At 53.3% G+C, this 14,091-nt stretch overlaps 2 protein-coding genes across 2 annotated transcripts; one reads left to right on the top strand and one right to left on the bottom strand.

The window, feature by feature from the left end:
• Positions 1–220: 220 nt before the first annotated feature.
• Positions 221–4,512, bottom strand: DCLRE1B (DNA cross-link repair 1B). Its single transcript, XM_066335827.1, has 4 exons — positions 4,269–4,512; positions 4,006–4,150; positions 3,631–3,810; positions 221–3,537 (listed from the first exon to the last, which is right to left on the bottom strand). Exons 1-4 carry the CDS (start codon positions 4,455–4,457, stop codon positions 2,699–2,701), a joined length of 1,353 nt encoding a protein of 450 aa, XP_066191924.1. The 5' UTR covers positions 4,458–4,512; the 3' UTR covers positions 221–2,698.
• Positions 4,513–4,633: 121 nt separating this feature from the next.
• AP4B1 (adaptor related protein complex 4 subunit beta 1) lies at positions 4,634–12,466 on the top strand. Its single transcript, XM_066335826.1, has 10 exons — positions 4,634–4,926; positions 5,026–5,250; positions 5,325–5,455; positions 6,405–6,552; positions 7,183–7,679; positions 8,366–8,449; positions 9,354–9,457; positions 9,624–9,831; positions 10,341–10,625; positions 11,048–12,466. The coding sequence occupies exons 1-10, from the start codon at positions 4,814–4,816 to the stop codon at positions 11,521–11,523; spliced, it is 2,271 nt and encodes a 756-aa protein (XP_066191923.1). The 5' UTR covers positions 4,634–4,813; the 3' UTR covers positions 11,524–12,466.
• Positions 12,467–14,091: the final 1,625 nt, after the last annotated feature.

Raw genomic sequence — 14,091 nt, 5'->3', positions numbered from 1 at the left:
CTGGGGGGCAGGAAAATAGGGAAATCATGGAGAGAAGTGTGAGGGAGAACATGGCCTGTAAGAGACCATGTATTCACTGCCAGGAGATTTTATGGAATCTTTTAGGTTGGAAAATTCATTTAAGATCAGAGTCCAGCCATTAACCCAGCACTGTCAGGTCCACCACTAAACTATCTTCAGGGGAAGCTGAAGGATGCCCAGAAGCCCCAAGAGTCAGCAATTCCAGTTTTCCCCACAAGGCCATGTTTTATTTTCCAGCAATTTAGGAAAGCACACAAAAGGTGTTTAAACAACAGGGAAGAAATGTTTGGCACTAAAATGCTTTGTGCACCTGCTGGGCTGAGGCAAAGGTCTCCAAGAAACTACCTGTTGGTGAAGTTTCTCCTGCTTCCATTGCCTTTTAAAGCCACTGAGAGATTTTAAGTTTCCTTGGCTCTGCATGATGGATAATTCCCTCCTCGAGTGGCAGGAATTACCTTTTCGGCTCTAGAATGTGAAGGCAGCATTTTATTCTGCAGTTTTAACTGAACACACAGACATAGGATGCAGATCCCCAGACTCAGAAGCCTGCAATGTTCACTTGTTTGTGAATGATTAAAGCTCAGATTTACCTCTGTAAAGAATTAGAGAATTACCATTTACAACTCCTTTTAGCCCAGAGGCTGACCAGGAGGTTCGCCATTTACTTTAATAAACAGTTGATAAGGATAAAAGAGGAAAGGCTGGATGCCACAAAACATCAGATCTCCCGGGTCATTTGCAGCGTGCCCAAGTGGAGCAGTGACTCAGAAGGTGAGCATTCCTCCCCAGCAGTGGAGAGGCTGCTCAAATGCTCAAAGCAGGACGTGGAATTGGGAGTTCAGGCAGTGCTTCACTCCCCTGCCTGTCAAATGAGTCACTTGAATTTCAACAATATTGAAATAACAGCCTGCATCTCCCAGGCAGCAGCAGCAGCCAGCACACTACAAGCACGGGACGATCATTTCCATGTTACAAAACGTGCAGGTGTCTCCACTCACACCCACCTGACAGAGCTCTGAGGTTCAGTTTGGATTAGGAAATATTCCACACAGAAAACTCCAAGCAGCAGGACACAGCAGAAGGCTCAAGCTGCCCTTGCTGCCCTGTGTGCAGTTCACAGGATACTGCCCTGTCACTTCCAATGTCCCCACGGCAGCTGGCAGGCAGAGCCACAGCAGTCCCAGGGACAGGCACTCCTTATGTAACAGGGAAAATATTGCCAGGCTTGGGAGTCAGGATTCCTGTTTGCCAAACAAACAGCTTTCCAAATATCCCCACTCTGGCTGTCAACACCCTCACTGTTCTGGACAGCCCTGTTTGTGACTGCTGCATCCAGGGGCACCTTTGCTTTTCACAAGGCCTGGCTCTACTTCAAGAGCAAACTTCCTTTTCTGGCTCAATTCAGAGAATTCAAGCCATCTAGCTGCCACTTGGAAAGGCCCTGTAGGACACTATGTTCAGAAGATTCTGAAACATTTTGCCTGGACAGTAACAAAAGGAGGATCAAGAGAGCTGAGGAACAAACTGGTTTGTTGTGCCAGAACAGTGTCCAGTGACCATTTCCACTCCAGCTGCCCTGACCATATGAGGGGCCAATTTGAAACGCTGGCAGTGTTGTTTGGCACAGTCAGCTGCAGTGGGCACCCAATGGTTTGTCACACTGCAGACACTCCCCAGCTGTGCCAGACTGGGAAAGTGCCCAACCTCCAACTAACAGAGCCAGTTCTGCTGTTCAGTCACAATCTTTCCAAACAATGCTGCTCAGACTGATCACTTCACACCCCCAAGCAGATGTTTCATTATCTCCCATTCCACTTGCCTCTGCAGGACAAGAGCAGGCAGAACACTGGCACTTATCAGGAGTGCTTTGCAATCAGACAGAATTCAGAGGTGCAAGGCTGAGTGCAGAGACTGCAGAAGGTTTAGTGATCCACCCTGCAAAGCCTACAACTCAAGAACCCAGACAATTCCTACTTTTCCTAGCCACAAACCTGAAAAAGCACTGACAATTAGCACTGAGATGGCACTTTCAGGAGAGCAGGACTATATCCAGCTGCAGTTGGCTGGCTGGATGCAAAAGCTGGAATTATTAGTAGATTAACAGATAGAAAACAGATTATTGTACTTTAAGGCACTTTGTTTCCTACATTTCTTTAAGCAGCATTTTTAAAAAGCACCTTAATACAGAACATCTGTAATTCACTTGGGAATGAACTGCTCATGGTCAGTGAGGTATCACAGACTTACAGAAAGAAGAGTCTTTGAAGCTCTCAGATTCTCCCCCTTGCTCCTTCCATCACATTCCAGCCATCAGTTACTCATCTGCAGTCAGCTCACACCCTCTGCAGCTCTGCTTGAATCAACCTCTCAGGGACTTTTCCAACAGGGGACAGGCAAGTCACTGCAAAAGGTGGACACAAAGCACACAAGACAGTGGGACCACAGTCCCCAGCATAGTGTGGGGACACAGCAGGTGTAGAGAGAAAAAATAAACAAGTTTTTAAAAAATACCATCTACAAATTGGTTCTAGTTTCCTATAGACGACCTCTTTGTCCTCTATAAAGAGGTAAAGAAAGGAGAGCTCCAGAGCCCAGCTCCTCTCTCCTATTGGGAAACCTGAGCATTGGAGCAGAATGAAACACTGCTGCACTAGCACCAGCAATGTCACACAATTTTTCAAGGCGTGCCTCCCTTCCGAAAAAAGTTTTCTACCACCTGATCAAATGTCTGTGAGGAATTCTGCTTCAGGACATTTAAGGGAGTGAGTAAATACTGCTCTGCAAATCCAGTTGCAAGGTGCCCACTGGAAACAGGTGCTGCTCCTGCTGTTCCCATCTGTTCCCCACTCAGCTCTTCCTTCTCATCCCTGTAACAAGCGCAGCCTTTTGAGCAGAGGCCTAGCTCACAACAGTACTGAGAAACCTCAATATTTGTAACTGCTTCAGGTTTCTTAGTATTTTTCTCTGGGGACTCATAAACAACCCCTCGGGGCACAGAACACTGCAGGGCTCTTTTCCAGAGACTTGTGGGTTTCTTCCCCCTCCTTTGGCTTTGCCGCTGTCCAGACTCTTGCACGGGCTTTGAGCCTTTGAAGTCAGGAAGTACCTGGGGAGCAGAGCTCAGGTATTCCTGAAAGTAAACCTGGCACGTGTCACCCTTCACAATGGGCACGATGGAGCAGGGTCTCAGCCACTTCACAAACTCGCGCAGCTCCTCGAAGGACGAGTGATCCGAGTACGGGATGACGTGGATGCTGGGGTGGGTGACCTTCACGAGCCTGCCCGTGGGGATGATGGCAATGGTGGGGTGCAGCTTGTTCCAGGCGATGAGCGCGTCCCGGCGGATCTCGGCGACATCCACGGCGCGGATCCAGCCTGCGCCCTCCTCGGCCGTGAACACGTCCGGCAGCCCCAGCATCTGCATGTGCTCCAGGCGCCAGGGGCTCACCACCACCCACGTGCCGAACTCCAGCGCCAGCTCCGCCAGCAGCGTCTCCTTGCCCAGGGTGTACACACCTGCCAGGGGAGCAGCGGCTCAGGGACAGGGCGGGGGGACACAAGCCCCGGCTGGGGCCGTGCTGGCAGGAGGGAGGGCAGCGCTGCACTCACCGATGACAACGTGGTGCTGTGGGTGGGCGCGGATGAGGCGGGCAATCTGGCGGGTGGCCATTGCCTGTGAGGGCAGGGCCCGCCGGGGGTGGCAGTGGGTGTTGTCCAGGTACAGGCGGTCGATGTGGCGGCCCCTCAGCACCGGCTCAGCCTGCATGGTACTTGTGTAGCGGAAATCTCCTGTAAGGACAGGGATGGCAGGGCAGGGCCTAGACAGCGTGGGGAGTTTCCCTCACCGAGGGTATTTCAGAACCATCTGGTCACAGTTCTGTGCCATGAGCTCTGGGACAAGCCTGCTTGAGCAAAGAGCTGGGACCGGGTGACCCACTGTGGTCCCTTCCCGCCTAACCCATACTGTGATTCTGTGCCCTGTACCTGTGTAGAGGATGGTGCCGAAGGTACCCTCAAAGAGGAACATGACGGAGCCAGGGCAGTGATTGGAGTCGATCAGCGTCACCGTCACCTCATCCACGACATGGGTCTGCCCCACCTCCAGCGGCCGGATGCAGCACATCGGCACCTGCAGGAGCCGAAGTGTGAGGGCTGGGCAGGGCAGGTGAGGGTGCGCAGATGAGGGCTGGGCAGGGCAGGTGAGAGTGCCCAGGCGATGAAGGCCGGGCCGAGCGGGACACACCTACCTGCAGGCGGCGATGCAGGAGGCGGGCGGTGACCGGGGAGCAGTACAGCGGGCGGCTCCAGGTGCTGGACAGCCCCACCGTGTGGTCCGAGTGCATGTGGGACAGGAAGAAGAGGCGGGCGCCGACTGCCTTCCGCAGGCTCCAGAAGTCCACGGCGATGGGGGTCCCGGCCAGCACCATCCCGCTCATGGCGGGCAGAGACCCCGCTCCCCTCACGCCGGTTTTGGCGGGAAGCGCCGCGCACGCGCGGGCGGGGCGGGGCGGGGCCGGGCCGCGCGCCAGGGGCGGGGCGACCCACGTCGGGGTCACGGGGGCGGGGCCGTGGGGCCGGTGGGCGGAGCGGCGCCGGGAACGGGGCTGGGGCCGGGATTGGGGAATAGGGCTGGGGTCGGGACCGGCACCTGGGCTTGGGGTCTGGGGCCGGGATTGCATCCTGGGATCGGGCCTGGGATCGGGACGGGCACCTGCGACTGCGACCGCCACCAGGTGCTAGGAGTCGCGGTGGGCCCGGCAGCGGCGCTTAGGAGCCGGAGCGGCGCGGGGCCATGCCGTACCTGGGCGGCGAGGAGGCGCAGCGGGAGCTGCGGCGGGCGCTGTCCAACCCGCACGTGCAGGCGGACCCGGCGCGGTACCGCGGCGCCGTGCTGCGGGTCATCCGGTAAGGCGGGCGGGCGGGCGGGGGGCGCGGGGCCGCGCCGGGCCGCGCTGAGCCCCGTGCTCCCCGTGCCCCCCCGTGCCCCCCGTGCCCCCTGTGCAGGCTGATGGCGCAGGGCGCCGACGTGTCGGGGCTCTTCCCGGAGATGGTGAAGGCGGGCGCGGTGCCGGACGTGGTGCAGAAGAAGCTGGTGTCGTTCTACGTGCGCGCCCAGGCGCCGCGGCAGCCGCAGCTGGCGCTGCTGGCCGTCAACTCGCTGCGCAAGGACTGCGCGCACCCCAGCCCGGCCGTGCGCGGCCTCGCCCTGCGCACCATGTGCGGCCTCAGGTGACCGGACCGGGCCGGGCAGGGCGCTGCCCGCGGCCGCCGTGCCCCGCTGATGGCCGCCTGCCCTCCCGCAGGATGCCCGGCATCCAGGAGTACCTGCAGCAGCCCCTCGTGAACGGGCTGCGGGACAAAGCGTCCTACGTGCGCAGGGCGGCCGTGCTGGGCTGTGCCAAGATGGTGAAGCTGCAGGGCGACTGCGAAGTGGGTGAGTGGCTCTGGGACTGATGGCCCTGGGGCTGGTGGCCCTGGGACTGGGGCTGGTGGCCCTGGGCTGGTGGCCCTGGGACCGGGGCTGGTGGCCCTGGGGCTGGTGGCCCTGGGACTGGGGCTGGTGGCCCTGGGGCTGGTGGCCCTGGGACTGGGGCTGGTGGCCCTGGGGCTGGTGGCCCTGGGACTGGGGTTGGTGGCCCTGGGGCTGGTGGCCCTGGGGCTGTGTTAGTGATGCCCATTCAGGCTTTAAGGGTGTCCCACGGTCTCTGCGCCACCCCGGTGTTGTTGTGGCTGCAGGGCAAAAAGAGAGAGAAAGTGGAGGGTAATTAATGAAAGACTGAGAAAGTTGGGGTTGTTCAGCCTGGAGAAGAGAAGACTCCGGGGAGATCTGATTGCGGCTTTCTAGTACCTGGAGGGAACCTGTGAAAGAGCTGGGGAGGGGTTTTGGAGAAGGGCATGGAGTGACAGGACAAGGGGCTTCAGACTGAAGAGAGCAGGTTTAGGATATTAGGAAGGAATTGTTCCTGTGAGGGTGGGCAGGCCCTGGCACAGGGAGCCCAGAGAAGCTGTGGCTGCCCCTGGATCCCTGGAAGTGTCCATGGCCAGGTTGGACGTTGGGGCTTGGAGCAGCCTGGGACAGTGGAAGGTGTCCCTGCCCATGGCAAGGGTGGCACTAGATGAGCTTTAAAGTCCATTTTAACCCCCAACATTCTATGGTTCAGTGATTCAATGATTTTGTTCCACTGTGATCAGCCAGGGGCCACTGTGACCCACACAGACCCTCAGGGAAAAGCTGTGCCAAGGTGTTCCTGTAGAGCTTGAAGTCTCATTGATCCCTGCTCCCAGTTCAAGCCACATCTTTTTTTTGTGGTAAAGACTCACATACAGTGATTAATCTGCAATGTGCCAACAGATCTTGATGGCAGAAGCTCTGTGCTTTGCAGATGGTGCACTGGTGAACGAGCTCTACAGTTTGCTTCGTGACCAGGACCCCATTGTGGTTGTCAACTGTCTGAGGGCCTTGGAAGAGATCTTGAAGAAGGAGGGAGGTGTTGTCATCAACAAACCCATTGCCCATCATCTCCTCAACAGGTTTGTTTTCTTTAGTATATTATGATGATGCTGGAAGCTTGTCTTGTTCTCATGTTTTCTATGCAGAAAGGCAGTTTATGGGGGGCATAACCTTCTCTGACCTCCTGTCAGGTACCCAGAGATGGAGGTGGCCATCCTAAGATAAACTAAACCACTTCAGGCTAAGGTCTTAAGAGAAATCTGGGATGCCCTGCTCTTCCAGGGAGTCTTTGCCTCAGCTGGTGGTTTGGTTTGTAATTGTAGGTTTACGTGAAGAGATTTTTGGGGTTTTTTTTAGTGATAATACACATGATATATCTGTGGGACAGGTATGTTCTAGTGTGTCTCTCCAGATCCACTGAAAGATATATAACTGTGGTGCGTGAAGAAATCAGTTTTCTACAAGTAATTTACATGATCTAGGAAAAGAGGGGTATTGCTCTGCCCAGAGTTTCTTGTCAGTGTTGCTGCCTGGTGTAAACACCAGCAGAAATGCACGTGACTGAGTTAATAACCGGGCAGTTCTCTTGTGATAAAACTGTGGCACCCACTTGGGTGGGCACAGAGGCCATCAGGAGGTCAGAGGCTGAGGCCTCTGCTCTGCACAGATGTTCCTGCCTTCCCTGACTGTGCCCCTCGTGCTCCTGGCAGGATGCCTGACCTGGATCAGTGGGGGCAGAGCGAGGTGCTCACCTTCCTGCTGCGCTACAAACCGCGCAGCGAGGACGAGCTCTTCGACATCCTCAACCTGCTCGACGGCTACCTCAAGAGCAGCAGCCCCAGCGTGGTGATGGCAGCCACCAAGCTGTTCCTGGTGCTGGCCAGGGAGTACCCAGATGTGCAGGCAGATGTGCTGGTGCGGGTGAAAGGCCCGCTGCTGTCTGCCTGCACCTCGGAGAGCAGGGAGCTGTGCTTCACCGCGCTCTGCCACGTGCGCCAGATCCTCAGGAGCCTGCCCGGCCACTTCAGCAGCCACTACAAAAAATTCTTCTGCTCCTACTCGGAGCCCCACTACATCAAGTGCCAGAAGATGGAGGTGCTGTGTGAGCTGGTGAACGATGAAAATGTGCAGCAGGTGCTGGAGGAGCTGAAGAGTTACTGCACTGACGTGTCGGTGGAGCTGGCGCAGGGAGCGATCTTTGCCATAGGTGAGAGCTGTGCCTTGGCTTGGTGCAGCCCTGGAGCTTTCAGGGGGGCTGTCCTCTGCTGGAGGGTACCTGAGCAAGCACCAAATCACTGCTCTTGTGCTGCAGCAGCACAGATACCAAGCTGCCCAGGGGTGGTTTGTGTCAGTGTTTCTGAAACACTGATTAGTTCAGAAGTCCTGGCTTTCAGCTGCTTCAGGTTGTGCAGAAAGTCCTTCAATCTCATGCTGCGAGGAGATGTTCTAGAGAAAATGTGGCATTTCATCTTGCTAATGAGTCTAAAAGTGTTCAGTGAAGCTGTGCAGGGCGTGGAGGAGCTCTAATACCTGCTTGTTCTTTGAGTTGTGATGGGGGCAGAGTTAAGATGGTAGTTTTGGTTTTGTGAGCATTAAAAATAGGTGAATTATTACAGTATTCATAAGGAGAAAGTTTGGGATGAAAAAAGGCCTTTTTTAATGTATTACATTTAAGGAAAGTTCAGAAATCTTCTGAGGCGTGGCCTCAGAAAAAGGAACATGTCCCTGGTGTGGAGAGCAAGCCAAGTTTGCCACACTTTCAGAAATGGTAGTCAGAAAGGCAAGGAGGGAGACTGTTTCTTCAAAATGCATTTGTGATGAGTAGCTGGGCTCATGATTCCTGTTTCACTCTGACAGAAGGTTGATTTTTATGTCTTTTTGGCATCCTTGCAGCCAATATTGCCAGGACATACACAGAGCAGTGTGTGGGGATTCTGACAGAGCTTCTGGGGCTCCAGCAGGAGCACATCACCTCAGGTAACCATTGCAGGCTGCTGCCTGCTTTATGCTCTCAGGACCTGCCCTTGCTGGAGCTCGTGTTCCCAAACTCAACTCCTCAAAGGCACTTGGCTTCCAGTGTAATTGGCACCTTCAGCTGGAAGTTTTCCAGGTGGATTGAGGGATATAAAGTGTGTTCCTTCTGCAGGAGCTGCTCTCTGTGGGAAAGGGGAAGATGGTTGTAGCTGTGTTCATGCTTCTTTCTGGCTGCCACTCGCTGACTCAGGGAGTGAGAGGCTCAGCAGAGACATTTTACTGTCTGTTTGAGAGCCAAGATGATTAATAGATCTTTTGAATCTCTGTGATTTCACATAATAGTCTGATTCAGTTGTACCCAAGCTTCCTTTATTCTCTTCTGCCCTCAGATCCACCTTCACATCACTGCAGTTCCTGCTGTTCTCTTTTAACTGGTCTTGCTCTCAGATTTGAAAACCACACACTTGCACTCAGCTGTTGAATTCCATTTCAGGAGCTGTTGGTGTTTCTGAGTGAGCAGCAAAACCTTTAAAGTTTTGACCCAAAGTTCACGAGCCTCGTTTTGAATCGGGGTCAGCTTTAATTTGTCATTCCAACCTCGTGTGTCTGAAGCATCATGAGTCAGAGGCCTTTTTAAAGGCTGGCAGTGGCCACAAGAGAGGCTGCTCTCCAGCAGAGGAACAATCTGAAGTCTCAGTGCTTTATTTTAGACCTGACACAGCTTTGCTCTGACAAATGCAGTGTCATGGGATTGGGCAGGAGGGTACCTCAAATCAGTCACAGGCAGGGCGCTGACCCTCCTGGCTGAGATTTGCAAAGCCCATTGAATGGAGGGGTTTGAAATGATTTTTTCCCTCTAATGTTTTTTATAACTCTTGTGGGACGCTGATAACTTGTTTTCTCACAGCTGTGGTCCGTGCTTTCCGGGACCTGGCCTGGCTGTGTCCCCAGTGCACAGATGCCGTGTGCCAGGCACTGCCTGGCTGTGAGGACACCATCCAGGACAGCGAGGTGAGGGGCAGTACTTGGGGGCAGGTGGACAAGGACCATTCAGATTCCCTTTGCCTTGAGATCGGGGGCAACAATCAGAAATGTTCAGATTTGTTCTCTCGGCGTGCTCATTTCACACCACGCCGTGGCACACAGCAGCTCTTTGGTGTTCCTGCGGTTCCTTCAGGGCAAACAAGCTCTGGTCTGGCTCCTGGGCACGCATGGGGAGAAGATCCCAAACGCTCCCTATGTCTTGGAGGACTTTGTGGAGAAGGTGAGGTCCGAGACGTTCCCGGCGGTGAAGATGGAGCTGCTGACGGCGCTGGTGCGGCTGTTCCTGGCCCGGCCCGCCGAGTGCCAGGACATGCTGGGCAGGCTGCTCCACTTCTGCATAGGTGGGTTCCCTGTGTGCTCACAGCCTCTGAGGGACCTGCTCTGCCTGTGTCCCAGGCTGTGGCAGCATCCTGGCTCTGAGGATCCATCCAGGGTCAGGTGGTTCCATGCCTTAGGCTGGTGAGTGTGGAGTTACAGAGTCATGGGACAGAATGGTTTGGGTGGGAAGGGTTCTTAAAGATCATCCAGTTCCACCCCCTGTCCTGAGCAGGGACACCTTCCCTGTCCTGCTTGGCCTTGGACACTTCCAGGGATCCAGGGGCAGCCACAGCTTCTCTGGGCAGCCTGTGCCAGGGCCTCCCCACCCTCACAGGGAAGAATTCCTTCCCAATATCCCATCTGACCCTGCCTTCTGTTAGTTTAAAACCATTCCCCCTTATCCTTTCACTCTCTGTCTGTAAGCAGGCTTGCATGGTGTCCCTGAAAGTCTGTTTTTAATAACTGAGTGTTAGTACTCTGGGGAAATGTGGCTGATAGAATTCCCCATGAATTGCATCTCTGTGGTTCCCAGAGGAGGAGCAGGACATGGCTGTCCGGGACCGGGGACTGTTCTACTATCGCCTTCTGCAGTCTGGGGTGGAGGAGGTGAAGAGGGTCCTGTGCAGCCCCAAGTCTGACCCCTCCCTGGGGCTCCTGTGGAACCAGAGCAAGCAGCCTGTCAATGCCTGGGCTTTGGACTTCAACACTCTGGCCACAGTTTATGGCAGAGAGCGCTGGGCACTCGCCACTGCCCAGCAGCCTGTGGAACCCTCTTACTCCTGTTCTCCGTGTGCTGACTCCAGGAGCAGAGACACAGGTAAAGAAACCTGCCTCACCTTCCCCTGGGAGCCATTCTCCCCTTGCCAGCAGATCACAGAATCCCAGAATAGTTTGGGTTGGAAGGAGCCTTGAAATTCCTCTCGTCCCACATCTTGCCATGGGTGGGGATCGTCCACTATCCCAGGCTGCTCCAAGTCCTGTCCAACCTGGCCTGGGACACTTCCAGGGATCCAGGGGCAGCCACAGCTTCTCTGGGCAGCCAGGATGGTCTCCTGTGGGTCTGTTGTGAAGAAGGCCAGAGTGCTTTGGGAATTTGGTGTTCTGGTCACCTTGTGCAGTGTGTGGCTGGTCACTCACTAGCCCAGGGAGTGCTGCTGGTGGCACTGGGATTCCAGCCTTCCTCTGCTCATCAAATGGGAGCTGGGAGCTGCATCTCAGGTGTTTGTGCTTTCATTTCAGAGTCTCTGGTGTCTGAAGGGAATAAGGAAGTCGTCGAGGTCCATCCTGATACTCCCGTGTCTGAAGGGAATAAAGAACTCCTCAAGGCTCATCCCGATGCAGGCAGCCTAAGCTTGATTCCTGATGTTTCCCTGACTGCAGAACAGTTTGAGAAGACCTGGCTGAGCCTGGACACGAGCTGCCAGCTCTCTCTGCCCTGGTGTGGGCCTGTCCATGCAGACACCATCCAGACAGCCCTTCGTGTAGTGTACATCCAGACCATTGCCATGAGCAAGGCTGGGGCCCAGCCCTGGAAAGCTTATCTGAGTGCCCAGGATGACTCAGGCTGCCTCTTCCTCACAGAGCTCCTGCTTGAGGCAGCAGATTCAGAGCTGCAGGTTTCAGTGAAGCAAAATGAAGCCAAGCCAGAGGCACTGCAGTGCTTCATCTCAGCCTTGAGGACAGTCCTGGAGGCAGTAGCTGGGCTGGAGTCTTGACTGCTCCTTGCTCCCAGCGGGATGCATGCTCAGGGCACAGGAAAAATTGATTTCTCTGGCTTCTTTTGCCATACTCAGTGCTGGTTTGGTAGTTTTAAACTGCAGAGTTTCCAGTTTACCTGGAGAGCCTGGGTGGTGTGGGGGAAGCTGCAGCTGGGGAACAGGGCAGGGTGAAGGGTCTGCCCTCCCCCTGGGCTGGGGAGGGGACAGGGTCACTCTGGTGTGACTCACAGGGCTGGTGGCACATCCGTGGTGCTTGTCATGAGGCACAAACGTCACTGATGGAACCAGAAGTGAGCAGAATGCAGGGGTGTGTTTTGGAGAGGCTTTTTTTCCTGAGAATTATAAATAATTAAAACTAAAATAAGCAAACAAAAACACATATACACAAGAAAAGCAAACTCACCAGAGGCACCAGGACTCTGCCACTTATCTCACATTAAGAGGAACAATGCAGTGAAGAGAGAATATTTCGTTCTTGGCTCCCTTTACATTTGTTTTAATTTGCTGTCTGATTTCAGTAGTAGCTTCACTTGGGGGTGAACAGAGCTCTGCTGTGCCAGAGGAGGGTGGGCAGGGTACATGCTGCTCACTGGAACCAGCATCTTCCTCTTCCAGGAGACAGACACGAATTTTTAATTAAAATGTGTTACTGAGGTGAGAATTGCCCTCTCTGAAGTTCCCCCCAGCTCCCTGTGCTGTTCCAAACTCCTTGACAGAGGGTGAGATACAGAGATTGATCTAACAGGGCTTTAGGGTACTCTGAGGAGCACAAGCTTCTTTTAACCCTGTTATGCCAGATTTCTTGTCATTTTTGATTTCTTTGAATGACTTGATTGTACCCTCAAATGGGACTATGTCTTCCATGCCCTTCACTGAAATCCTGTCACTGTTAAACAGACTTCTGCTTTTCCTAATAAAAACATGAATAATTCTTGGCTGATTTCTGGAGTTTCTTGTTCCTTCAACCCTCAGGACTGTGGATGGAGTGATCTGGTCCCTGCTGTGGATCAGGGCAGCTCTGCAGCCCAACTTCTGTGTCCAACAGAAGGGCTTTTGTCCCTGACCTTCCTTGATGCAAAGCTTTCAGGAGCAAGTGGGCAATAATTAATCTCTGCTCAAATGCTGAATTACTGTAAAGGGTGAACCTGCAGGTGAACTCAAAGGCAGGTCATCAGTCAGCTGTTAACAGTCCCCACAGTTGTGTTGTGTTCCTGTCCTCAGGGAGAGCTGCACTGGAGCATTGGCATTATGCAGTTTTCAGGAAAAATAGCAGAGAACTTGTTGGCAATCCATTGTTTTCTCTGCTGTGGCCACACCAAGACCGGGCTCTGTCTGGGAAGGGACTTGGAGCTTCTTTAATCCAGACCCCTTTCTTGAGGAATGACCAGGTCAGCAGACTCCAATACCTTCTAAATATTTATTTCAGCTGATCTTCACAGAAATTACTTAATTTGGAACTAAACCATGCCCATAGCTGTGTCCAGCCCAGGAGCATGGCTTTGCTAAACTAAGTCCTGCTGGAGTCAGCACCAAACTTCTGCTTCTCTGTCTCAGGGTTTAATTCCTTAACTCAAGCTCAGCTTGCCCCTGGAGTGAGAATCATGATAATGATTGATGTGCCATAAAAAAGCAGAGTTACAGACCCCACTTGGTGTTTCCCCAGGGGAAGGGATGCAATTAGCCTGGAAGAGGGTTGCAGTGGGCGTTGGATCAGTCATCCTGCCCTCTGCATCCTTCTCTTCCTGCCTTTAAACCTGCCTCGGATTGTTTCACTAAAACACATGCTCAGGAGGGTTGGATTTGTTTTCAGGAGAACTTGGACAACTGAGAGAAAGGACTGTGCTACTTTCCAGAGGAGAACTTGGGCTTTTCACTGGTGTAACTGGAGAAAAGCTGTTGTGCTGCTTCTAGACCCTGCAAGCAGAACTCATCACTGAGCAATGTGTAAAAGAGATTCTCCATCACTACAAACAAAAATAGTAAAGTTTGTTGTTATCAGTTGATTTTTCTTCTTGAGTTTCTCTCAAATTAAGCCCTAAAGTGGGCTTCACTCATACTCGAGGCCTCCAGGTTAGTGCTTGGTGCTGCAAACTCAGCAGGTGGGTATTTGCTTTAAAATGTTTCCATTATTCTAAAAGTTCCTCTTCCTCTCAGGTGACTCCAAGGCTTATTTCTGCAAAATTAGCGTTTGATATTTTAAACTAAGAGTCATTTGCAGCCTTTGCCTTTTAGCTACTGAATGCAGGAATCCTGGAGCTGCTCTGTATGCCATCTGCAAGAAAACACACTGGGGAACACACTGAATGGCCCTGGTTACAGTCAGGGAGAGAATCAGACTTGGTTCAATGTGTCTGAAGCCTTTATGCAATACATGAGGTATTAGATATATAGAAGATGTGATTCTCATATCTATTGGGGGATGTTTTTGATTGAAATTTGTTGGGTTTAGCTTAGTTTTGTTGAGCTTTCCCCACTACATGCAGAGAAGATGGATGGCCTTCCAGAACTGTGCTCTCTGCCTCCTCTTCCCAGCTGGGAATGGCCTCCCCTTTGCTTACAGGGTTT

This window comes from Sylvia atricapilla, chromosome 25 (genome assembly GCF_009819655.1).
Source record: "Sylvia atricapilla isolate bSylAtr1 chromosome 25, bSylAtr1.pri, whole genome shotgun sequence".
Lineage (NCBI taxonomy): Eukaryota > Metazoa > Chordata > Aves > Passeriformes > Sylviidae > Sylvia > Sylvia atricapilla.
This window is presented reverse-complemented; position numbering and strand designations above follow the sequence as displayed.